Source organism: Colossoma macropomum, unplaced genomic scaffold, assembly GCF_904425465.1.
Source record: "Colossoma macropomum unplaced genomic scaffold, Colossoma_macropomum, whole genome shotgun sequence".
In the NCBI taxonomy this organism is placed as follows: Eukaryota; Metazoa; Chordata; class Actinopteri; order Characiformes; family Serrasalmidae; genus Colossoma; species Colossoma macropomum.
This window is the reverse complement of record NW_023494798.1, coordinates 22,139,161-22,163,499: the sequence shown is the minus strand read 5'-3', so window position 1 is coordinate 22,163,499 and position 24,339 is coordinate 22,139,161. Positions and strand designations below refer to the sequence as shown.

The 24,339-nt window shown below is 39.3% G+C and overlaps 2 protein-coding genes across 2 annotated transcripts in view; both read right to left on the bottom strand.

The window, feature by feature from the left end:
- Positions 1–2,917: 2,917 nt before the first annotated feature.
- Positions 2,918–12,093, bottom strand: adm2b (adrenomedullin 2b). Its single transcript, XM_036585820.1, has 3 exons — positions 12,038–12,093; positions 11,705–11,855; positions 2,918–4,094 (listed from the first exon to the last, which is right to left on the bottom strand). Exons 2-3 carry the CDS (start codon positions 11,785–11,787, stop codon positions 3,707–3,709), a joined length of 471 nt encoding a protein of 156 aa, XP_036441713.1. The 5' UTR covers positions 11,788–11,855; positions 12,038–12,093; the 3' UTR covers positions 2,918–3,706.
- A 7,806-nt stretch (positions 12,094–19,899) lies between these two features.
- The window catches only part of ppp6r2b (protein phosphatase 6, regulatory subunit 2b), a 34,289-nt gene continuing 29,849 nt past the window's right edge, over positions 19,900–24,339 (bottom strand). The window contains exons 23-25 of the mRNA XM_036585816.1: positions 23,138–23,234; positions 22,485–22,609; positions 19,900–22,044 (exon numbers count right to left, since the gene is read on the bottom strand). Of these exons, the coding sequence (XP_036441709.1) occupies positions 21,812–22,044; positions 22,485–22,609; positions 23,138–23,234 (455 nt within the window). The 3' untranslated portion in view covers positions 19,900–21,811. The remainder of the gene's footprint in view (positions 22,045–22,484; positions 22,610–23,137; positions 23,235–24,339) is intronic.

Sequence of the window (24,339 nt, the reverse complement as noted above, 5' to 3'; positions counted from 1 at the left end):
TGTTTGTGCTGGTCAAAACCGCTTTGGATTTTAAGTGATGAGTGAATGAGCTGAGGTGCTGTCTTGTCCTTAATTCACCTTAGTCATGTATCTCCCAGCTTAGTCAGGTGGAATTTAAATGTTGAAATAAAAGGCATTCGACCACATAGTTAATGACTTTAAAATGTACTTTAATATACAAGTCAGAATCTCTTTAATAAAGTTAAGTTGTTAAAGGGATTCTTTTTTTTTTCAAAATTTCTGCATAATTCAATCACTGAGATGTAAACAAAGTCATTCATAGTGGTTTGATGTGGGAAACTTCATTGTAGAGAAACTCACTGATAATGTCTACAACACAAACATAGCCATTTTATTTACTGTCCAGACCAGTGAACCTACACATCTTTTATATGTAATATTGATGGTAAAATAACAGTAAATCTGAAAAAAGAAGTTTTCTTTGGGGACTGTTTTGCCTTACAACACCCTGCATGTACCTCCATGCCATAACTGTGCTTTAATAAATATGTTTTAGCCCAAAACATCTCATATCAGGCAGCGTATCCATAACTATTTTGTGTAATAACGTTCTGTGTTGTAGCTTTTAGAGGCATTAAACACTTGAGACTTCTGGTTCCTATCACCTCCACTGTTAACATTTCTGATTTAGTAAGTTTCTCTAGAACAGAGCATTTCACATCAAACCACTCTGAATCACTTTATTTGCATTTTATTGACTTCATTATGCAGAAAATTTGAAAAAAAAAACAGTTGTATTTCCCTTGAAGCACTAAAAATGTGAATGCACTAAAATGATAGGGTGGATTCAGGTAAATGGGACAGTGTATACAAATAATCTGGGTGTAGGTTATCAGCCCTGAATGACAATTAACAAAGTTTACCTTTCCTCATTGAGGAAGCATCAGCTAAAATGTGAATAAACAGGAGTTCTGGAAGTGTCCCAAAATACCTTTAGTTATTTCATATTTTGATTTGACCCTGTGTGTGTGGTCGTGGGTATGAGTCTGTGTAACACCCCTGTTTTTTATTGGCTCCTGGTGTGGGGGGAGAGACAGCAGTGTAATTGTTACTATGTCAGAGGTGCTGAGTAAACAGTGAGAGGTCAAAACTCAACACACATGCTACCATATAGAAACCTAGCATTCATCTCACCCTCTAGAACCTGAGTGCCAAACTCAGGTCCCGGAAGGCCACAGTTCTGCAGATATCAGAGTATTCCCTCGTCTAAAACACTAACCTCTGCAGAACTCTGGCCATCCAGGACCTGAGTTTGGTACTCTGCACTCTTTTTTTTTTTCTTTAACTCTGTTTTTTAACATTATTTTTAGGTAAACACTGAACTGATTTTTCACACCCACAGTGTGACTCCCTGATTGCTTCCTTAGCTTCTTAGCTGTTATTTTTGCTTAGTATTTTTACCGTAAACTAGCATATCCTGCACTCTCAGCACATGCAACAATAGCTGATGAGAAGGTGATGTTTTCTACCTTGTGTTCTTTTTTGTGTATTTGTAGCTTTTGTAAGGCTGTCCAGCTCCATGGGAGGTTTGATGTGGTAAAAAGGGCTTTATAGCTGATTGATTTATGAAAAGGCACAAATGTTTGTACTTTGCTTTCCCTGCAGTGCTCCTGGCTATTATGTTTGTGTAGACTATAGTGAAGTATGTATGCAGACTCCAGAGGGCAGTCTAACTGCATTCAAATTTCCGATTGGCTTTTTGAACAGGATTTAGTTAGAGCAGTGCCCAACGTTAAGACAACATGCATGCAGAAATAGTATTTACAAATGCATTCATAACACATTATATAGCCTACATATCTCACTTAGTGGCCACTTTTACCAGATCCGCCTATTTATAACTGGTCCTAATGTAATCCACACATTTCTGGCACCACAGTTTTAGTTGTTCCTCTCATTATGTTTGACACAGATAAATTTCAGATGCATTGCATCTCATGCTTTAACTTGTGTTTTTGTGCAATTCATGAAAGATGAACATGAAACATGACAACTGTTATCATCTGTCAACCGACTTCAAATTATGATACTGTTTTCATAAATGCCTGCATTACACACTAACCTTTACATTATGACAGCTTATTACATACAGATGTCGAGTAGGTAGGCCTAATAATGCGGTCTCTACTTGTATGTTAGTATTTTTATATGTATTATGTGTATATATACAGTACCTGGTATTGTACAAAAGAAACTGACACGTAAAGCCATTTACCTGGGCAGTATCTGTTTATTTGTTCATTTGTTTGTGTTACTAGCAAACCTGTAGTCAAGGAAGCCCATATTTTCCAGTTACCATCCAATACCTTGTTTAGCTCATCAGTTTTTCATTAAGTGAAATCAGGTGCGCTGCTGATGGAACTGAACAAATCTATGCAATCAGGAACCAAACCTGTGTTCTTCTAACAGAATGTAACAGCACTGTTCTAACAAAACACAAATCACTGTTACTTTCTATTTTATTTGTTTATTTGTATTTAAACTGTTATATAGTACAGTTTAGTAGTATGGTATGAGCACACCTGCTGCTGAGGAACAGGTTTAAACATTTCATGTGACTTCCTAAAACTTTTGCACAGTACTGTGTAATCCTTTTTGTTTTTGTTTTGCTTGTTAGTGCACTAGCATAAGTAACCCATTTGCGTGATAGGACAGAGGACGAAGGCTGTATTGGTTTATTGGTAATAAAATTACAATTATGCATGTCATGGTGATCATGATCTGCTCACACTGACATTTACACATTCTCACTCACATCCACTCATACTTCTCATGAAGAGACCTCAGGTTTATGATGCCCTACATTACGAGTGTTTTTGTGGTACATTGTGACGTATTTCTGCGTGTGCAAACGTATTGGTCACCAAGTAAGCAAACAAGGAGACAAGTGTGGCATTAAAATAAGCATGTCAAGAGGTTTATTGAATACGACAGCTAGTTAATGTATAAACATGTTAGGGAAACAGATCACTACATATACAGATAAAGATACTTTGCATGTTTCTAAAATATTTACATTTCAACACTTAACTTAGATTTAAATAACATGTTTTCTGTTCAAGTCTTAAAATGGTTAATGAAAACATTTTTCTTTTAAAGTGCTTTCACATGTCTGAGAAGTAAATTTGACCTACTTGATTAGTGTGCATGTGAGGACAGCAGACATTCCTCCAAGGCTCCACTGAGTGAGGCTGTCCATATTTGTTTATGTGTTCATGTAAAGGAGAGCAACTGTGTTTTTATTAAGGAATCTTGTGTAGGCACGTAAATTGGTCAGGCACATAGTTGAATTTCCGTTTACAAGCTTTTGACAGCATGTTTGATGCTGTTTGTGTTCATGGATATGGCTGTGTCCTCTTGCGTGTGTTTGTACTCAATTTAACTTTGGCAGGCTCAGCCAAAGGTGATTAAAGAGATTTGAAGTAAGAGAGCAATCTCCTTCTAAACAAACAGTACAGGATTACAGTGGAGATAATGGAAAGTGGTCACTAGAGAGAGACATCTGTGTATTAAAGAGAATGAGAACAAATTATTCCACGCTTGGGACCCAGCCTTGAGAGGGGCTTTTAGCTTGCAGCGATGCTAGCTCTGAACCTGTATTCTAAGGGCTTAATGCCAAGTAGACCCTGTTGTCACATAGGATTTGTTTTCAGGTGTTGGGTGAAGCCTGTCATCAGATACAGTCTTATCCATAACTGTGAGGACTTCTGGGATTGACTGGGGAGGACTCTTCTCTTCCACTCTGACCAATGAGCTGGTAGAGACGATGCCCAAGGTTCTGGACTTGGCAGGTGCCTAATACGCAGCCCACGCGCATCAGCTGGCCGTGCCCATGACCCCGCGTCCCTATGAGGGCATGGCGACGGCCCCGCCTGCGTGTGGCAGGGCCACTGGTGCTGTGGCTGAGCACTGTGCAGGAATGCCTCGGTGGGGGCTCTTTGTGCAAGAGACTTCTCCAGACCAAACGGCGCTCACGCAACACTTCATTCACAGCAACTGAAGGCCTAGAAACCGTTTCCAAGGCCATATCACCTCCCACCTCCACCTCCCAGAGCTTTCTGGGAAAATTCACTCTGGGAAAGAGAGGGAGAGAGAAAGAGCAGGGAAGAATTGATCAGAGGAGAGAACAGACACGTACAATCAAATATGAACATTAAGTTTTAAAGTTGCTGTTCCTCAAATGCCAACAGAGGGCTGCATGGTATGGGCGAAATTGTAGTACTGCAGTCATATTGCTACATATTGTGATTGTGATTTGTTAAAAATGCAGTGATGAATCGTAAAATATGACGAGTTAAAGCGGCATTCTGACCTGAAACTTATCTAAGGGATGTGCAATGGGAGATAAGTACAGTTACAATCAAGTATTGAAGTACAGAGGTACATAAAAACAGTACATACAGTTAAAAGAATTGAGCAGCAAATGTAAATGTAAATATAAACACATTTATAAAATATGTATACTGCAACACGTCACATCAGTCAGATTAAACAGGACTGTACTGAGCTCACATTAGTGATTAGACGTGTGTAAATGAATATCTTAATGCACTTGTACACGTTGCGTTCTTTGTATTGTTTCATTAAAGTTTGCAGAAAGGCCTCATATAAAGACAATGAGACGTAACCTCTGTACTAAAACTGCCTCCTTATTGCTTTAACATTGAGTGGCTGAACGATTTCTCCAGTTTGATTTTCCAGAATACTTTTTTGTTTGCTTGAAAGTGGCTAGCATTCATATTCTGTCAGTACTCAAACATGTATGTTTGCACTAAACATATTACAAAACTAGTTTATTTTTGAAGGAAAAATGTTTCAGATGTACTCCTCCTTATGCTTCTAGTTTACTTTGTGCCACTGACCTTTTTGTCTAGTAATACAGAAGACACAGATGCTACCAGGTAGCTGTACTTAACATTTGATGGATGTCGCAGTGATAAAAAAAGAAAGGCACAACTTTCTTAGAAGTTTGGCAAATGACAAAAATATGTTGCTCCTCCAGAATGCTGTTGGCCAGGTGGGACAGTTCTACCAAACACAGAGACTCCTGAGATCCAGACATAGTCTGTTTCACAGGAAGGTTTTTTAAGGCTGTCCTCAAGTGGCATGACCTGTGGCATGCAGTAATATAACTTGGACATTCTCTGCCTTTTGTCTCAGACTGTGGTGACTGTGTCTGGTCTGTCTCCCATAGACGAAAGTCTAAGTTTTATTCTTAGAGATGTGTAAGCGTTTCTGAGTAAGACAGTGAGGTGAAAAGTCCTTCCTGAACTTTCTCTTTCAGCAGTGCTCTCTTACTGCTGTCTCTTTCGTTTTCTTTTCTGTGCTTTGACTGAAGAGCCCGCCCTGTCTCTAAATACCTGGCTGTGTTTCCTCTTTCTATTGTAGATGGAGAGGTTCCATCTAGGAAGGGGTCTGGTTGAACTCCACACTGACTGAATTATGTAAGATACAAACGTCTCTCTTTAATCATTACTTGTTAAAACCTGAGTTGATTTTTATATCATGTGATGCAGCTTCTTTCTAGTAATTAAACTGTTTAGTGAATTGTTAAGCTGAGAGAGCGGCTGGCAGAGCTGCAACAGTACAGCAGAGTTGCAACACAATCTGTCTCCTCCCTCTGAGCAGTGGAAGAGCTTATATATGAAAGGGAGCTATGAGTTATGTGATACACTGCATTAGGACCTGCCTTATGTCAGCTTTGTTAGAGAGAGCCGCCTTTACAGGGATTAGCATATGAGTTTCACCTTAGTGTTATAAATCCATTTTGACCCCAATTTACTTACCAGGTTATTAGCGCAAGAGTACAAGTGACTTTATAAAAGATTTAGGTGTTGTGGTAAAGGGACAGAGCGACCTCTGGGTCTGTTTTTCTTAGCGATTACAGATAGCGTCTAACTTATGGCTCTGTACAGAAATTGGACCCACAGCCAGTCTTTTTACTGCCAAAGGGGATTACCTGCCATACTTTCTTTATACAGTTATTGCATAATTCATCTCTTGGATTAGCTCAAGTATTAATACTTTATTAACTACATGTGTAAAATCATTATCTAGTTATTAACATCTAAAAGTTATGAACACTTGTTGCAATCTCAGGGCCCACATATTAGTTCACTTTCATAGCTACATAACTTACATACTAGTTTAACAGTAGTTACTGAGTAATTAAAAGCATTTACTAGAAAATTATGTCTTAAGATTAAAAAAGGAAAAATAAACTTTAAACCTTAAACTATTCACTTCTATGAAACTTATATGTGAGTTATGTAGTTATGAGTGGTGTGGACCCTTATAAAGGTTTCTTTAAAAATATATGTCTTTATTTGGAGATTTTTCCTAGAATGCAAGTATCCCTAAGGTAATAGTAGATTTAAGTAAAACATGGAAAGGTAATGTCACTGAGTGGCATTATATGGTAAAATAGAAAAAGAAACGGCACCATTTCTGAGTGCACTGCTTAGTGTGTGAGAGGATATAGGGCAATGCTTGGCTCCCACTAATCCCTAACAGAATGTTTCTAATCAGGATCATTCTGGAGGCTACACAAACACACAGGCTTCAAAATATCATTAATGCTACAGTGCTAATAATGGATGTTTGGTTTGAAGTTGGTTGCAATTTGTGCTTCTCACGATCCAGGCAATCCTAAACACATTTAGTGATGTTGAGATTTGGGCTCTGAGGAGAACACCAGCAGCTTCTTTGTTTCATTTTTTTGTCTATTTCCTTTTCTCAGTAATGGCTTCTTGTCAGCTACACATCCTTTCAGACTCGTTGAGTTGTCTTCTCATAGTGGAAGGATGGACAGAAACACCTGTGTACTTTTTTCAGTTTTGAAGCAAGAGTCGAGTTTGATGAAAGCTTTAAGTTTAATCTCTCTCTCTCTCTTTCTCTCTCTTGATATATATATATATATATATATATATATATATATATATATATATATATACATCTATATGAAAACTGCCAATTTTATAGTTAATTCTCCTTCCCCTTCCTCATCTCCTCAGAAATATCTCTTGAAAAAAATAACTTAAGGGTCTTTTATTAAAAAAACAAGGGTGGTCTCTGACTTTTGCTCAGTACTGTATGTCACCAGCTGAGTGTTTCATGTCATTTTAAATGAACAGCTCATAATACTTAAATAAATTGTATGTTTATTTCCTAGATATCTGCTTTTTGTCTAAGGTGATTTTAAGAGAAGAATTACACAACAAAGAATCGATGGAAACAAGCTATGTCAAGTTTGCAAGACAGTACTTAGAAAGCATGAGCTCATTAACTTTATTAATGCAATCTTAAATATCATCTGAAATGGTAGTACTGTATAGTTGGAAAATTTTGCAATGTTGAATAGTGTCAATGCTGCTCAGCTTCAGTAGACATGTGGGCAGTAGTTAATACCTGCGATTGCTCAGCTGTAGTAAAATTAGATGTGGTGTCGAAGAGTGTTGGAGAAATCTTTCTACTGATCCGGGTTTTGCAGAGACACGTGAGAGCTACACCTGACTGACTGACTGGCACTCAGCACTGGACCAAGTAAAACCCTGATTCTCTATTACCAGAGCTGGAGGCACAGAAAACCAGGGTCTGGAGCACAGTGTGTATGTGTGTGTGTGTGTGTGTGTGTGTATGAAACTGACGCTAAAACCTGAGTTTGGCACCAAATCACTCCTCTGTCCAATCAAATGTAGGCCAGCACAAGAAAGACACAAAGCCGCCTTCCTGACCAAGGTCACCAGTCTTTAAACACATGCTTTTCTCTCTGACACAAACACACACAGCACACCAATGAACTGGTACTAATAATGCAACACACTGCATCTGTCAGCTCACGCTGCCTGCAGAAAACAGCCTTGAGTGAACATGTAGAACACTAAACAACGGCCTCTTCTTGCGCACAAGAGAGCACTTTAAAACCTACTGCTCTGTTACTGCAGCACTGAACGCTGAAGGGTGGTAGCAGCTCATTTCATTCCCAGCTTCTTGTTACTTACTACTGTTCCTCCTCTCTCTCTCTCTCTCTCTCTCTCTCTCTCTCTCTCTCTCTCTGTCTCTCTCTTTCTGTCTCTCTCTACTTAATGTTTAATTGGCCTCTTCTCTTGTCTTTTCTGCTTTCTTCATGATTTTTAACTAATCATTGCCCTGTTTATTTTCACTTATTGTGCTATGTTAAGAAAACCTTGTATCTCAAAGTGCAATGGTAACTTTGTAAAAGCAGGAAGAAACATTATTCAAATCTTTTAATGCAACTTGAAATGTTGGCTTTTTGCAGTGGTCCATGCATCATGAAATTCACAAAAAGGAAAGCTCTGTTGACATCTCAGAATTGCCCTTTAAGTGTAAAAATAAATAAGTAAATTAAAACTGAAAAAAATGGAGTCACGCTAAGCCTTCTGGAAGTCCTAGACACATCATGGACTGCGAACAAGCTGTTCTTGTTCAATCTAAAATGTGCGTGTGCACCAACCATCGGCTTAGCACTAACATATTATTAGAAACCCCATAGGGCGCTAGCAGAAATTTGCTTTATTGTAGAGGTGGGTTTTGATTCTCGCTTTGGCACTCATGGCCTGAACTGAAGGCCTAGCTCCAATAGTCTAATACTGTAATGGCTCACCACTGGCAATACGTGTATGTGTGAGTGTTATTCCTGAGTGTGATTAATAGCCTCTTATCACTTTCATTCAGTATTCCTGCTGGCCTGCGACATGTGATTAGATAAGAATCATCCCACCTTAGTCATCAAAGTCTGCTCTGATGAAACTGGCCATTAGAACATGTTTCAAATGTACCAGCATCTACCGAGTACAACAGAGTTACACAATGTACCCCAAACCAGCTTACACCAGCTTGTACCTCCAGCTAAAGTCTTTCTGTCTTTCTTTCTTCACAGTTCCGTTCCCAGAAAACAGAGGAAGGTGCAGTATTTCTCACACGTCTAGCCATGCCTGTCTATGAACATGAGAGGAAGGAGAGTCGCTCAGAGGAGAGAGCAGAGTGTTGAAGCAGACAGAGCGCTGACCGGAGATGGACAAGTCTGGCAATTGTTCAGTTCTTTAGGCCATTGTGAGGGAATGAAGAAGAGGAGATAAGAGAGGGGAGGGTTCATTACCAGATGAAGGTGAAAAAGAGTCTGAAACCAGTTCCCACATTTACAGCCCAGTAGGAGGCCTCACACTCACACAAGATGAGTGACGCAAGGACTGAGATGACCACATTAAAACTCCATCCCATTATTAAGTATACGTGATGTGGCAATCGTAGTACTGTTCATGGCTCAGGCTAAACATGGATAAACTGGAAAAACTTAGAGAAATCCACCTTACATAAGGTGTGTGTGTGTGCATGCTTGTGTGAAAGTGAAAAAGAGGATTTAATTCCCCGTTGAACATTAATGTCCTAAATCACCTCAGAGCGACCTTGCTTTGGCTGCACAACCTTTTCCCACATCTCTCCTCACAAACGCTCTGAGCTGAAATTTATGCTGTTACGTTCTGTCTCTTAATACAACACAGACATTTTCAGATGACCATGCTCTTGTCTTATCTGTCCTGCTGTCCACTGAAGGTTGCCTAGATGCTCCATTTTTATCCTTCAAATTCTCACACTCCTGCATTTGTCAGTCTTTCATAGCTTGGAGTGTCTATAAATAGGTGAGTGAGATCTCCTGACAGTAATGCTAAGAATGGCCTGCCCTATTTAGCAGAGGTGAGTAGTTGTTGTTACATGTACTCAGTTACATGTACTCAAATACATTTTTTATGGAAGCAAAAGTTCCTTTCTAAAAGGTCAAAAAAGCTAACTAAGCACTGAATGACTTATAGAATCGCAGCAGAACTTGGTAGTACATCCAGCATCTATCAGCTTAGGCACTAGAGTTTAATGGGCTATGTTCTTCTGTGACTGATTGCAAAGCAGCACAGATGCTGTCACCAAAAAACATAATTAAATTAAACACAAAAGGAATTACTAAGTAAATGTTAAGGGCTAAAACTTCAAACTGAGTTTGAGTAAAAAGTAGATTGCCTTCCTCCAAAATATACCTGAGTAGAAGTAAAAGTATCACCGCTATTAAAAGAGACACAGCTTTCGCACAAGTATTGGTGCTTTATTTTCCAGCTGTTGTAGGCCACAGCTACGCCATACATAGGCAGAGTTTACAATAACAATAAGACAATAAGAGTCCTTTGCAGAACTAACCCAGTAAATGGGTTAATGTTAAATGTTAAGCTCACATGTAAACAGTCCATGAACATGCTACAGTATCATCATTTGAATATAGTCACCTATTTTTTTTACTTGAGTACTGGGTAAATGTAATTAGTTATTACTCACATCTGCTTCTACTTATATTTGTAAGGAAAGGAATTTACTTTTTACTCAGTTATAGTTTTGTCTTTGTTTATTTAGTTACTAATTTTGTATTTGGTTTCATTCCATTTTGTTGGTGACAGCATCTGTAGCTCATGTCCCCTGTAGAGTACTGCATTGCCTTGGTCACAACTCTGAAATTTTTTCAGTAAGTGGATAAAAAAAGAGAAAAATAGACTCTAACAGAATTTAGTTCCTATGCTAAAAGACACTGTGTTGTACTAGTATGTTCTGCTGCAGGTTTTAGTTACGTTAGTTAGTAACTAGTGAAGTTATCCAGTAGTTTTTTGACCTGGTATTTTTTTCACTTCTACTCAACTTGTTTTTATCCTAGAGTCAAGTAGTAATAATGTTTGGAGTCTGGGTTTAGACTACTTTACCATGTCTGCTATTCAGCCTGATAGTACTGGAGAAGATGTTTAACCCGAGAAGCTTTTTTAGATTTGCTTTTTATATCTTTGATATTCTTATTGACTTTGTACTGCTGTACTCTTTTAAAAAAGATGGTTCTTCAAGTGTTCCTTAGTAAAGAAAATGGTTCTACATAGAACCATGAACACTCAAAGAACCCTTTACAAGATTAAAGGGTTCTTTGCGTGGTGAAATTGTTCTTCAGATTGATAGAAATTCTACATAGAAGGTTTTTGAAAATTGGTCAATATAGCACCAAAAAGCTATATAACAATAGAAGAACCCTTTTCAGAAAGGTTCTATATAGACCCATGTGCAACGCATTCTCCATCAACCTAAATAACCTTTTCATGATGCAAAGAACCCTTTAAGTTGTTTTAAATTGTTCTTTGAATGTACATAGTTCTACTTAGAACCGTCGTCTCTGCTGAAAAACCCTTGAAGAAGCATCTTTTTTGAGTGCGACGCTGTTCACAGTCACAGTGCGCTGTAAGTGCTGCGCTTTTCAGTCGCAAATTAAGGGAAACTATATGAAGGTCCGCTCACTGTGCAAAAAAAAAAGATGATCATTTTCCCAGCATGCTTTGTCATATTTCTGATCTAATCCCAGCCGTAACCTCAGGATACAAAATGAAAAGTTTGGGCTCTTTTACTTTTTCAAATACGAAAGCATTTGTCCTCGTGGTGACCAGCCAAATGCACAGTGCACCCCAAACTTCAAAATGTTCATCCTGGGTACATCTGGTCCCCTAAAAAGAACACCAGCACCCATCTGCAGCATTTAACGTCATTCCTTCATTCTCTCTCCCATGCTGAGTCTCTCTCTCTCTCTCTCTCTCTATCTTTCTCCCTCTCTCTCTATCTTTCTCCATCTCTCTCTATCTCTCTCTCTCACCTGTTGCGCAGGGGTGCGGCTCCGCGTGCCGTCAGCAGCATCAGCGCGGTGCAGCACGCGCACAGGAGCGGCGGCGCTGTCATCACACTGAGGCGAGTGCAGAGGAGAGGCTCCCCTCAGTGAAGCTGCTCAGCGCTATCAGTGTTAAAGCCTGAGAGACAGAGAGAAGATACAGGGTGAGTTCAGCGCCGTCGCGCTCTGAAACTTCTGTCACTTATCATTAAATGAAGCGTGGCGCAGCGCGCGGGCCAGAAAGCGGACTGGCTGAAACTGTAGCGCGCGGATCCAGAGTCACTGCGATCAGGGCTTTCTATCCTCCTCCTGTCCACTCACCCTGCTGTCCGAATGCAGTCTGGTCAATCCTCCAGTTTTCAGATGGGTCAGAGAGGTTGGCGCGCGGAGTCGAGTGTGCCCGGCGCGCGTTCCGGTCGAGTTAAATATGGGAGGGCGGAGCGCGCGCTGTAAAGATCCAAAGTAGCACCAAATACTGCCAGAGAGATGGAGAGAAGAGGCACACAGTAGTAGAGCTGCTCCTTTTCCTCAGTTACAAGTGCGCTCTTTAAAAAGATGTTCTTTAGTAAAGACATTGGTTCTATACAGAACCATGAACACTCAAAGAACCATTTGCATGCTTTAAGCGTGCTTTGCATGGTGAAATGGTTCTTCAGATTGATGGAGAAAGTGTTCTTTACTAAAGAACCCTTGAAGAACTATCTTTTTGAAGCGTGTACAGCAGTATGAAGTCAACAAGAATACCAAACAAAGATATAAAAGGCACATCTAAAAAAAGCTTCCTGGGTAAAACATCTTCTACAGTGCTATCAAGCTGAATAGCAGAAGTGGGTAAAGTAGCCTAAACTCATACTCCAGGCATTGATACTGCTTGGCTTACTGGAGTAGCCAGCAGTTTTGATAGATTTGAACTCTCTTTACTGTGTATTTTCAAGTGATATTTTAGCTTCTGCCTAAGTATATCTGTGGAAAAAGAAATCTGCTTTTCACTCCTATTTCAGTTATTTCAGTCTCATTTACTTTTATTTAATTATAAATTGTTTAAAGGGCCTGTGTCTTAAATTTTTCTTGTATGTAATTTTTTCCCGAGGTCCACCTTATGTCGTTTATGTGGTTTTGTGTACCTCATTTTTGAATGACTGATTTAAAAGTGACCTGTTTTGACTGGTTGCCCTGTATCGTGCCTCATTCAGAAAGCAGTTCAAGCTGAAACCCTCCTTACAACTTCAGTGCGAATGGGTGGGGCTAAACTTCTGTAGACTGAGTAGATGGATGTGTACATCTGTTGGTTTTTTGGTCATCATAAAATCAATTAATTAATATCAGGCTGTTTTAACAGCTTTGCTTTCATTTATGGACTTGTGTGGACTACATTTTGAAACTTAAGCCGTGTTTACATACAAACTGTTTTGTTTCACAATCAGTGAGGAAAGTTTGGTTTTCCATGATATGAGAATTTCATTCTGTTCTGTTCATGACATCCAGGGCCGTTTTTTGCTGTAAGTGAGATAAGCAGGCTCTTAGGGCCTCAAGACCACCAGAGGGTCTCAAGTACATAACTTTTAAAATTTCTTCAGTATTGTTTGTAGAAAAAGGTGAGATCTTACTTTTTCAAGATCAAAATTAATTAATTATTCTTTAATTGATACAAAAAGAAATGTCTGGAGCTAAAAGGTGTTTAACAGCTTTATAGCAACCCATTTATTTTGGACTCCCTCAGGAGCACCCTCTAGTGCCCGGCCAAATTGGAAGACATCATTGAGAGGCAGTTCTTCTCGCTACAAATTTTCTGGCTGGAGTTAATTATAGTGAAGCATTAAGCGCTTTAGAGTTTTTTTCATCTGATTCTTTTTCACTCCTACTCAGGTTGGTTTTTGGTAGCTTTGTGAGTCATTAATTCATTGAATTACAAGACTTTGGCTTGAGGATGGGTTTAGGCTGTTCTAACTACCTCTGGTATTGAGGAGGCGTGTGTGGTCAGGAGCAGGATTTGGAGATTAAGCTGTCCTCTCACCTCTTTAATCAGACTACAAATAAACATGGCAGACAGCTTATTACCCCTTTTAATGCTATTTATAGTCATTATGGTTCAAACACAGCTGGACTTTAAACCACTCAAAACAGGGCGTTCTTTTATGTACACACACATGCTAATCCTTAGGCCTGTATAGAATGTGCGTAAGGGTAAAGACTACTCTTTAAGTATGTATTGGGTCTATTGTAAATTAATATTTCAGAGCTTTTAGTCAGGCCTGTGTGAGTTTAGTAATTGTCTGTATTGGCTACATTGGTATGTGAAAGTGGGGAGAGTGGGGCACATATTTTTGTTTTTACTTAATAGTTTTAAAAGCATTTGAGCAAGATTAATCTTATTTTTATGTATATGCAACCTGCACATCTCTACTACGAAGTAAAATATTAACTTTATTTCCAGAGTGGGTGCAAATGTTACAACCAAAACATAATAAGTTCAATACAAGTCTCTGTTGTGGTTTGATCCAGTTGAGCTTTCCAACCCAAATACATACAAAATCTATTTAACAAAATAAATATGGACAGTGAAAAGAGCGTTTCAAATGTGGTAAATTTATTTTTCATGACAAAGTAGAACAGTAAATATCAGCCCAATAAAATAACATTACATGACAGTTACATTCATAGCATATTTTTGGTGCATCTGTGCTAGAAAATTTCCAAAAAGCTGACTGTGAATCTGTATGGGAGGGATTTTGGATTTAGCTGTAACACTGTGTTAAAACTACCCCCACCATGTAGAGGCTGAACATTAACCTGGCTAGCTCATGCTGTGAATTGTTTAGTCAAGTCAAGCCAAGTCAAAGTTTATTTATATAGCGCTTTTTACAGCAGGTGTTGTCACAAAGCAGCTTTACAGAAAAATCCAGGTCCAAGCCCCCATGAGCAAGCCAATGGCGACAGTGGCAAGGAAAAGCTCCCTAAGAGCAAGAGGAAGAAACCTTCAGAGGAAACAAGACTCAAAGTGGAAACCCATCCTCCTCTGGTCGACACCGGACAGCAAACAGCGTTAGTATAAAGTATTGTAGTACACAGGGTGGGCAACTGTTCAACTCGGCAAAGAAAGGAAAACACACAGAGAGTTAGTTCTGTAAAGAGTGACTGATCACAGATTACAGTATTAACAGAGCAGCAGAGACTCCGGCAGGAGAAACCAGAAAGGTAACAGAGACATGAGGGCTCCTTTCCGCTCCACCGTCAGCAAACTTGCGTGAACGTGTGAGAGCAGCGGGATGACAGCACCAACACTCCCAGTTTACCATAATACTCTATGACCATGAACCCCAGATCTGCACCTTTTATCTGACAGGGAAAACTAATTACAAAAGGCTTGACTAAATAAGTAAGTTTTTAGCCTAGACTTAAAGACTGAGGCTGTGTCTGAGTCCCAGAGACTGACTGGAAGATTATTCCAAAGCTGGGGAGCCTTGTATGAGAAGGCTCTCCCCCCTGATGTAAATTTATTATTGGTTCATAGTATGAGAGAAGTTCACTCAGGTACTGAGGGACGGGTTTATAGTACGAAAACTCAAGAATCTCAAGAAAATCTGTCTGACTGCTGACAGAATTCTCCAATAACCTTGCTACAATACAAATTACAAAATACAAAAAGTATGATTAAAAATACAAAAAGATGACTAAAGTACGTTCTACTTCCCCGCCCTTAAACTACACAAAATATCCATGTTACATTTTACATCTTGTTGGTTTGTGCTCTGTCCTCTATACGTCCCCTGCGTTTTGCCCTTTTAAAACTGCAACAGAAAGACGGGTGTGTCTCTGTTGTGTGTGTTATGATGGGGAGCTCACTCTGCTCCGATAATGACGCACTGCTGACTGATATCTCAGTCTGCTGACTGCGTATATTAGTGAAAGTGCAATGATTCTGGCCTGTGTGCATGAAAAGCTTATACTGTCTTGGCCTTGATCTTTTGTGTCAGGTGTTTATCAGTCTGTCTGGATTACGAGCAAGTGCTTAATAAGGTGACAGGAGAAAGGTGACAGGACCCAACAGCGCTGAATGTATCTGTGTCTTTTTTTATAAAGCAGTAAAAGAAATGTCAACTCCTGCATATACAGCTTGTATAATGTCCATAGAAAAGCATTGGCAATAGAATGGGACGCTTTGAAGCAGCCGCACACAAGCCGAAGTTCACCATGCCCAGTGCAGAGTGTCGGCTATAAAGCTTGTGAGAACATGCTTCCAGATAGCAATTAATATCCTACCATGCTCTGTGGCATGTATGAATACACTGAGAGGGCCTACTTTATTCTATGATGGAACATTTCAGTTCTGATGGGAGTGATCTCTTCTTGATTGACAGTACTCCCAACCACAGGGCATGAGGGGTCTGACTGTTTTGAAGGGTATGAAAATGATCATCATATGAAAATGAAGGTCATGTGCTGTGAGCCCTCCAGTACAATATATGCGAAGGCGCTGTTCTTGTAGCTTGTGGTGGCCCAACATCTTACTAAGACACTCAGTTTGTCTCATTTAAATTACACTTGCCACACAGGTGCACATTGTAGTTCTACGATTATGCAATTACACAATTACAGATTGTAGTCCATCTGTTTTTCTGTATACCTTGTTGGCCCCCTTTACCCTGTTCTTCAATGGACAGGACCCCCACAGGATCACCACAGAGTATTATTTGGGTGGTGGATCATTTTCAGGACTGCAGTGATACTGATGTGGTGGTGGCATGTTGGTGTGCCACAGTGAGTGGTGTCCACACACTGTCCACTCTATTAGAGAAACCTACCTTGTTGGTCTACCTTGTAGATGTAAAGTCAGAGATGATAGCTCATCTGTTGCTGCACAGTTTGTGTTGGTCATCCTCTAATCATCAGTGGTCACAGGGCGCTACCCACAGGACGCTGTTGGCTGGATATTTTTGGTTGGTGCACTACTCTCAGTCCAGCAGTGACACTGAGGTGTTTAAAAACTGCAGCAGCACTGCTGTGTCTGATCCACTTGTCACCACCACATCAATGTCACTGCAGCACTAGGAATGATCCACTAACCAAATAATACCTGCTCTGTGGTGGTCCTGTGGGGGTCCTGATCATTGAAGGAAAGGGGGATAACATGCAGAGAAACCGATGAACAACCGTCTGTAACTGTAGAACTACAAAGTGCACCTGTGTGGTAAGTGGAGCTGATCAAATGGAATAGAGTGTATATACAAAGTAGGTGTACATAATGAAGTGCCCGCTGTGTGAGTGTGTTTCCTAAATGTATTAAAATCAACAAATAAACAGTAATTATGCATTAAAATGTACAGAAGTGAGTTTTCTGTGGAAGATATGTTTCACTTAGAAAATCAACAAAACTAGAGGTGTGATTTGACCAGTGGTGCCCACACTTTTGCATATGGCTATATAGTTTTAGAGAGTTTGTAGGTTTCTAGAGAAACTCAACATTTTATAAGGAACTATAAAGTCATGAAAGAGAGGCATTTTTAGTACTGCATCTAGACATACAATGTACTCTGAGATGTTTTCTAAGATTCCACTTCCTCCACGTTACAGGTGACGGCTCACACTTACAAGCTATGCTGGACAAGGTCCAGTCCGTGGGTGCGTATCATCCAACTTCATGGTGGCACTGATATCCATGAGTTCACTGCACTGTGTGTGTGTGTGTGTGTGCGTGCGTGCTTGTGTGTGTGTGTGTGTGTGGAAGTGTATATCTTTAGTTGGGCAGCAATTGGATATACCCGTCTTCATGCATCACTTCATACAGACAGAGCTGACCGCTTCAGTGCCTGTGTGTGTGTGTGAAGTCCATCCCCTATTACCATACACTCACCAGAAATTCATTAAACACTCATCATAGACTCATCACTTTTATTAAAATCATATTAAAATCTCATTCTAGCCATATGCTAGAGCAGAGTACACCCGTCTGATTCATTTCAGCCTGGCACTGCTTGGGCATCTGGCCTGGCTCTGAGGACAGAATGGAAGGCTGGAAGAAAGTTTATATCAGTACTTGGATTTCCTCTGCTGTGCTGTAAAGTAGTGATGACTTTGTGACTAGCAGCGTAGGACCAGCAGAGCATGTGCTGATCATTAAACATAAAAAGAGCAGTTTGTACTGATTCAGGTCCTGTTAATATTGATTATATTATGATCGTGGCTGGTTAGCAGGCCACATGGCATGGGGACATGTGAGTTCATAACTTTTCATAACAACTTCTAAGTGCCAAGCTGGCTAATTGAACAGGTGATTTGTACAGAGTGGAGGTAGAGTTAGTCACAGGCCAGAGTCTCTGCTGCCTGAAAGAGCCTTTCACTGGACCACTGCACCTTCTGATAGGCTCAGCCCTTCTGAGACACAGCTGCTAAGAAAGCAATGCCATCTGATCCATAATCTCTCTCTCTGTCTCTCTTTCTTTCTGCCCTTTCTTTTTCTCTCTCTTTCATCCCCCTTTCTCTTTCTCTGTCTCTCCCCTTTCTTTCCACCCCCCTTTATATCTCTCTCTCCTTCTGTCTGTCTTTCCCTCTCCTCCATCCTATTTTTTCTCTTTTTTCTTTCTCCATATTTCTGTCTTTACTTTTCTCCCTTCGCTTTCTCTGCTTTCTTTCCTTTCAGTTTCAGTCATCGTGCATTCACTTGTTCCCACTTCAGGGTCAGTGATTAGTTTGATGTGAATATTTCACAGATTTAAATAGGTTCCATTAAAATGCTTATAACGAACATTGCAGTATTTCACAGCTGTGATTTTGTATTTTAAGCAGTTTTTTGTTTTGTTTTGTTTTGTGTGTGTGTATGTGTGTGTGTGTGTATGTGTGTGTGTGTGTGTGTGTGTGTGTGTGCGCGTGCATGTACCTTTTTTTTTCCTTAGCTAAGCAAATTCCTCTGGACACCATATAATTATGTCAAGCGTTCCGAATTGCTTTTATTGCCCTGTTGAGTTCTTCATTGGAATGTTCTTCACAGTGCTGGACTGTGCTGCCCCCATCTGGCTGAGTGAAGCCCACAACATATCATCAGCCTCAGAACAAACTCTAGCATGTACATTTTGGTATGTCCATAACACTTTAATAACTTTAAATATTCTTTAATATCTTTTAGACTCCTGTATCTTTGTGGGATTGTGAGAGGTTTTTTTACAGTTTTTATTCATCGACGTTGACAGCAGGGAGCAGAGCGCTGTGTGTGATGTGTGATTTGCAACGTACACAAATCCAGTAGTTCAAGTGAAAGCGCAGATTGGTAAAAAATTACTAAAGTAAAAGTGCTATATTTATATTTTTACTTGTGTTAAAATACAAAAGTACTTGCTTTTAAATATACTTCAGTATAAAAAATCACCACATAGTGAAATATTCTGAGAATATTATGAGAATAATTCAACATTACAGTCTTCAGTTTAGGAAATAGGTTCAGTTTAGGGCAGTGGTTTTTAACCTCTGGGCTGTGGCAGGACTGCTAGGGCTCATTTTTGTTTATTTTTTTAAATATAAAATACATAGACATTTAACCAAACTAGTCATTTTAAATATGACTGATGTTAAAGCTGTGTTAATTATTTGCAAAAATACTTAAATGTTATGGTTGGGCTCAGTAATTGGTCTGACAAAATGCATGACCAACACAGTTAGCTTGATATGTTTCAATGTACAACATTTTCATTTTTGATCATATGGAATTCATCCATTATGAATAAATGGCTATAAAGAGAAAAGTTTAGGTTTATTATATTTTATTATGTGAAATTTTAAAGGCCACATTGATTATTGTATTATATTGCATTTTAAATGATCAGGCTGATTTCATCATCTTGTGGGCTGCGAAAGATTTTCTGGTCTGTTGTGTGGGCTGCAAATTGCAAAAGGTTGGGACCCCTGGTTTAGGGTAAAATTTCACTCCCCAGCCAAACTCCTGAGATATCGGGTATCTGTTTTGAAAGATACCCAACACAATGTTACAGTGTTCTTAATTCTGAATGCTTGTCAGAGGAGCCTGGGTTACTGTTGCCAATCTATGATTGTATATTCAGTACTTAGGGGTGGGATTTAGTAAAAGGTGTGCTATGATTGATTTATTTGTGAAAGTGCATCATATTCTCTTGTATATTAGGGTAAATCTACTTTTTACTTCACAGTAACTTGCAGAAAGTAGTGGCATAAAAGTAGACTATTTCAGTGTTTAATGAAAGTAAAAGTCTCAAATAATGGAAATACTTTAATAAAGTACAGATACTTGAAAAAAGTACTTAAGTACAGTGACAAAAGTACATGTGTAACACAGAAGAATTTTATAGATGTCAATGCTACCAGCAAAATTGAGGCCATAAATGTTATAAATAATTTCACACTTGATAAGGGATAAAGGTGAAGTGTGTGTGTGTGTGTGAACGGATCTTATTCCTCTTCAAACCAGTTAGACCAGATATCTGATGCAAACAGATTTACCGTCCATGCGAGAGGGAGTGGGAGTAGGCACTGTGTACATTTGCAATGCGGTGGCCTTCTTAATATTTACAACATGCCCTCGAGTAAATAAAGGAATCTGATCTGTATTCTACATACGTACACCCCACCCACTGTCCTCCAGCTCCAGTGCTCATGCAGTAGCACTCCTAGTTCTGTCTCTTTCCTCACAGCACTCTATGAAAGCCTTCAGCAGTGACCATCAGGTGGGTTAAAGTAAAAGTTCAATCAAATGTGTACAGGGTTTCCTTTTAGGCCAAATATAGCCTATTATTTCCATTGGAGCCACAAGGCTAGTGTAGCTAAGTATTGGAGGTGGTTGACCATTTAGCCATTTAGTATTTAGCCTAAATCATAAAACACTCAAAACGTGTCAAGTTGACTTGTTGACTTGCTTATGTGGTTTCTGACACTGTATGCCTTATATCTATTTATATATCTATAAAAATGGGGGAAAATACATAACATAGCTAAAATGGTAGTAGCAGCCATTCTGGAGCTGGAATTTTGTCCGTACATTTTATAACCGTCTGACTATTGCTTTAATGAGTTCAAACGTGTCCAAACAGGGGGCAGGCCACTGGATCTACTACACCACCAGGCTTGACAGACAGAGCTTATTTTTACAGTAAAACACTTAAGTTCTATTCAGTCAAGAATGCAGAGAGCAGAACTGTGTGTGAAAGCAAACCAACATTTCTTTGGTTCCAGTATTAAAACTTGTGTATGTGTGTGTGTGTGTGTGTGTGGTGTGTGTGGTGTGTGTGCAGTACTGTGCAAAAGTCAGAGACCTTTCATTTATTTAATTTCCAGTCAGAATGGCCACAAAGTACAGGTTACAAATTTTTCAGAATCAGGAAGAAAACCCAGAAAACAAATATTTAACAGAAAATTACACAGAAGCCTCAACACTCACTGTGTCTACCCTTTATTGCCTTTATTACAGCTACCACTCTTTTTGGGAGACTTCAGTTTTTCAAAGAAATATGCAGGGATAATTCTTCCACACTTCCAAAGTTCAGTCTTAGAAGTTGGTTGCATTTTCTGTTTCTCACGATCCAAATAATCCCAAACACATTCACTGACGTTGAGGTCTGGACTCTGGGGTGGTCAGTCTATTGTTCTGAGAACGCCAATAGCTTCTTTGTTTGATTTACAAATATCCTTCTTTTGTCTGTTTTCTATTCTCAGTGACATCTTCTTGACAGCTCCTTTCAGACTCATAGTGAGGGTGTTCTCACAGTGGAAGGATGGACAGAAACACGCGTATTTTTTCAGATCTGAAGCAGGAGTGGAGCTTGATTTTCTCCTCTCTCTCAAAGGTGAAAGCTTTAAGTGCTGTTTATCTGATGGTGACAGTTTTGGTGGTATACCAGGTCTTGCACGATTGTTTCTCTATATCTTTTAATGACTTTTTAATTCCTGTTTTCTAAACTCCTGTTTTTTTATTATTAGTTTTATTTTGACTCTCCCCTTCTTTATGCAAATGAATTATCTTACATCTAAACTCCTCAGAAATTTCTCCTGAAAAATGAATAAATTTTACTTAATCACCATCTTGAATGAAAATGTAATAAATGAATGGTCTTTTGTACAGTACTGTCTGTGTGTGTATTACTGCATGAGAGCTGTGATCAGGTCGTCAAGTGGTGCAGTCTCTGAGGGCTCCAGCAGTTTGAAGGCGTGACTAAACGTGATGAAGTGTGTGAAGAGGGTGTTGAGGTGTGGGTGTATCTCCATGGTGATGGCGTCCCTGTAGTGAGCTCTGTACAGGTGAGCGAGGGTTCGGAACAGTAGCAGAAACACCTTCTGAACCAGGAACATGAATCCAGGTGGGAACTGCGCATCTACACACACACACACACACACACACACACACACACACACACACACACACACACACACACACACACACAAGAATAATAACAATTCCAAGTTTTACCTTAGACTCGTTTCAGCTCACACTAGTTGTTTAAACATACACTGTCCAAAAATATCCAGATACCCCTTCTAATTAGTAAATCCAGCTACTTTAAGGTGCACCCATTGCTGGCCCAGGCATTCAATTATGGACACACAGTTTGTATAATATCTATAGAATAGGATGCTCTGGAGCAGCTGCACATTAGTCCTTATGGCCAAGGCCAAATGTCAGCTAGTAGAATATAAAGCTCCCCAGCACTGGATTGTGTTCTTGAGTGTTGTTCTCGAGTGATGGAACTCCATCCAAAATCTGAGAATGTACATGTGCTGTGTAGGACTTGGACTTTTTCTTTTTTTTTTTTACCTGCCCTGGTGGGAAACACATTCTCGTCTGTGAGGAGTTCCTGGATGTAGGACATGGCATAGTCATTGTAGAGAGGAGCTGAACACTTCAGCCTCCTTCCATTCTCATCCGTCCACTCATACACCCTGCACAGCACACACAGCAGAAAGGCACAGCTCCTTAACACAGCGGTTCCCCAACCTAGTCCTGGAGGACCCTTTACACATTTTATTGTTTTCCCTGCTGCCAACACACCTGAACCAGCTAATCAGCTTATTACCAAACCCTTTCTGAGTAGAAGTGGGTGTGTTTTGACAGGAAAACACAAAAATGTGCAGGGCTGTGGGTCCTCAGTGACCAGGGTTGGGAACCTCTGCCTTAACACACTGACATTTCTGTACATCACCTGTAGGTGTGAGTATGTGTGTGTTTAGTACATTTTCAGGAAAATAATCTGACACTGTAGGAAAAAAATTAACCTGCAATATCACAACCTACAAAATAGTTTGTAAAATGTGTATTCATTCATTTATTCATTCATTCATTCATGTATTTCTTACCTACTGTATCTTTTTGTTTACTGGCATTAAGGTTTAGGGTTAGGATTTGAAAATGTATATTGTTACATATTACACATAGGATATGTGTAGTGTGTGTGTATTCATACTCCTCACTTATTTCCTGGACCACTGGCTGTCGGGCAGGTTGTCGAGGTGCAGAATTCGGAGAGAGCACTGGACAGAAGAGTGGTATTCTGAAAGAAAGAGATAGCTGAAAAAAAGCAAGAGAGAAAGAGAGTTAAAACACACTCATACACATTCATTTTCCCAGTAAAGATATAAAGCCTTTATAAAGCCTCCCCGGTCCTTTGACATAGTGACACGTTATTATAGTTTATGAATTAAGCAAACATAGCGACATTAATAAATGTTTCACTGGTATTTCTCTTTTATCATCTATGTGAACAATCCATAATATTCAGATGGCATTTTCTAGTGGAGATAATCCTGACAGAACACATATCTGTATAAGAGTTAAACGACACACATCTTACATTTTCTTGTTTTATTTTTCCTTGAGGTCCATTTGTGATATTTGTGCAGGTTTACATCCCCAGACTTTTTACACAACCGTTTTTCATCCCTTTAGAATTAAACAGGCTGTTTTGTTGTCTTTACGACTGATATATGTAAATGAGTTCTGTTCTGATTGGTTGCCCTGTGTTATTGTGACATCACAAAAAAAGTCCCTCAAACCAAGCTGTTTTTTGTAGTTTAGTTTCTATATATGGATTGTATGGACTGGGGAGTTAATGGTACATTTTAAAGCTTTAACAGTGTTTACATACTGCACCATACTTCTTTATTAAAGAAAATATGAAAGAAAAAAATCAGTTTTCCACGATCCAACTTTCTATTTAAACTGAAGTTTTCCTTTTAGAAAACTTTTGTAGTGAATGCAAACGTTCATTTCAGTGACTGTTGATGGATTCAAAAGCAGCTCAGTGTGCTTCATCTTCTGTCTAGCAGACTTAGTGGCTTTGGTTATCATTTGTTATGCAAACCAGATCACTCATATAACAAGTAATGTTCTGAAACTTATTTTTACAAAGTCATACTGTAAACAGTGACACAATACAGTTTCATAAAATGCCATTGTGTCCTTTGCTACGCATAAAATATGCACAGTGCTGTTGCTTATCCTGACAGCCTGCCCACTAGAGAAAAGGTGATTAACCTCATATATCAGATATATTACAATCTACTTAATATAAACATCTATAATTTAAAAATGATGTGAAAAAGTTTGATGGTCACTGTGTAATAAAATGAATATAGTTAATCTAGAAATGACCTAAATTCTGCTCAGTTGTTTG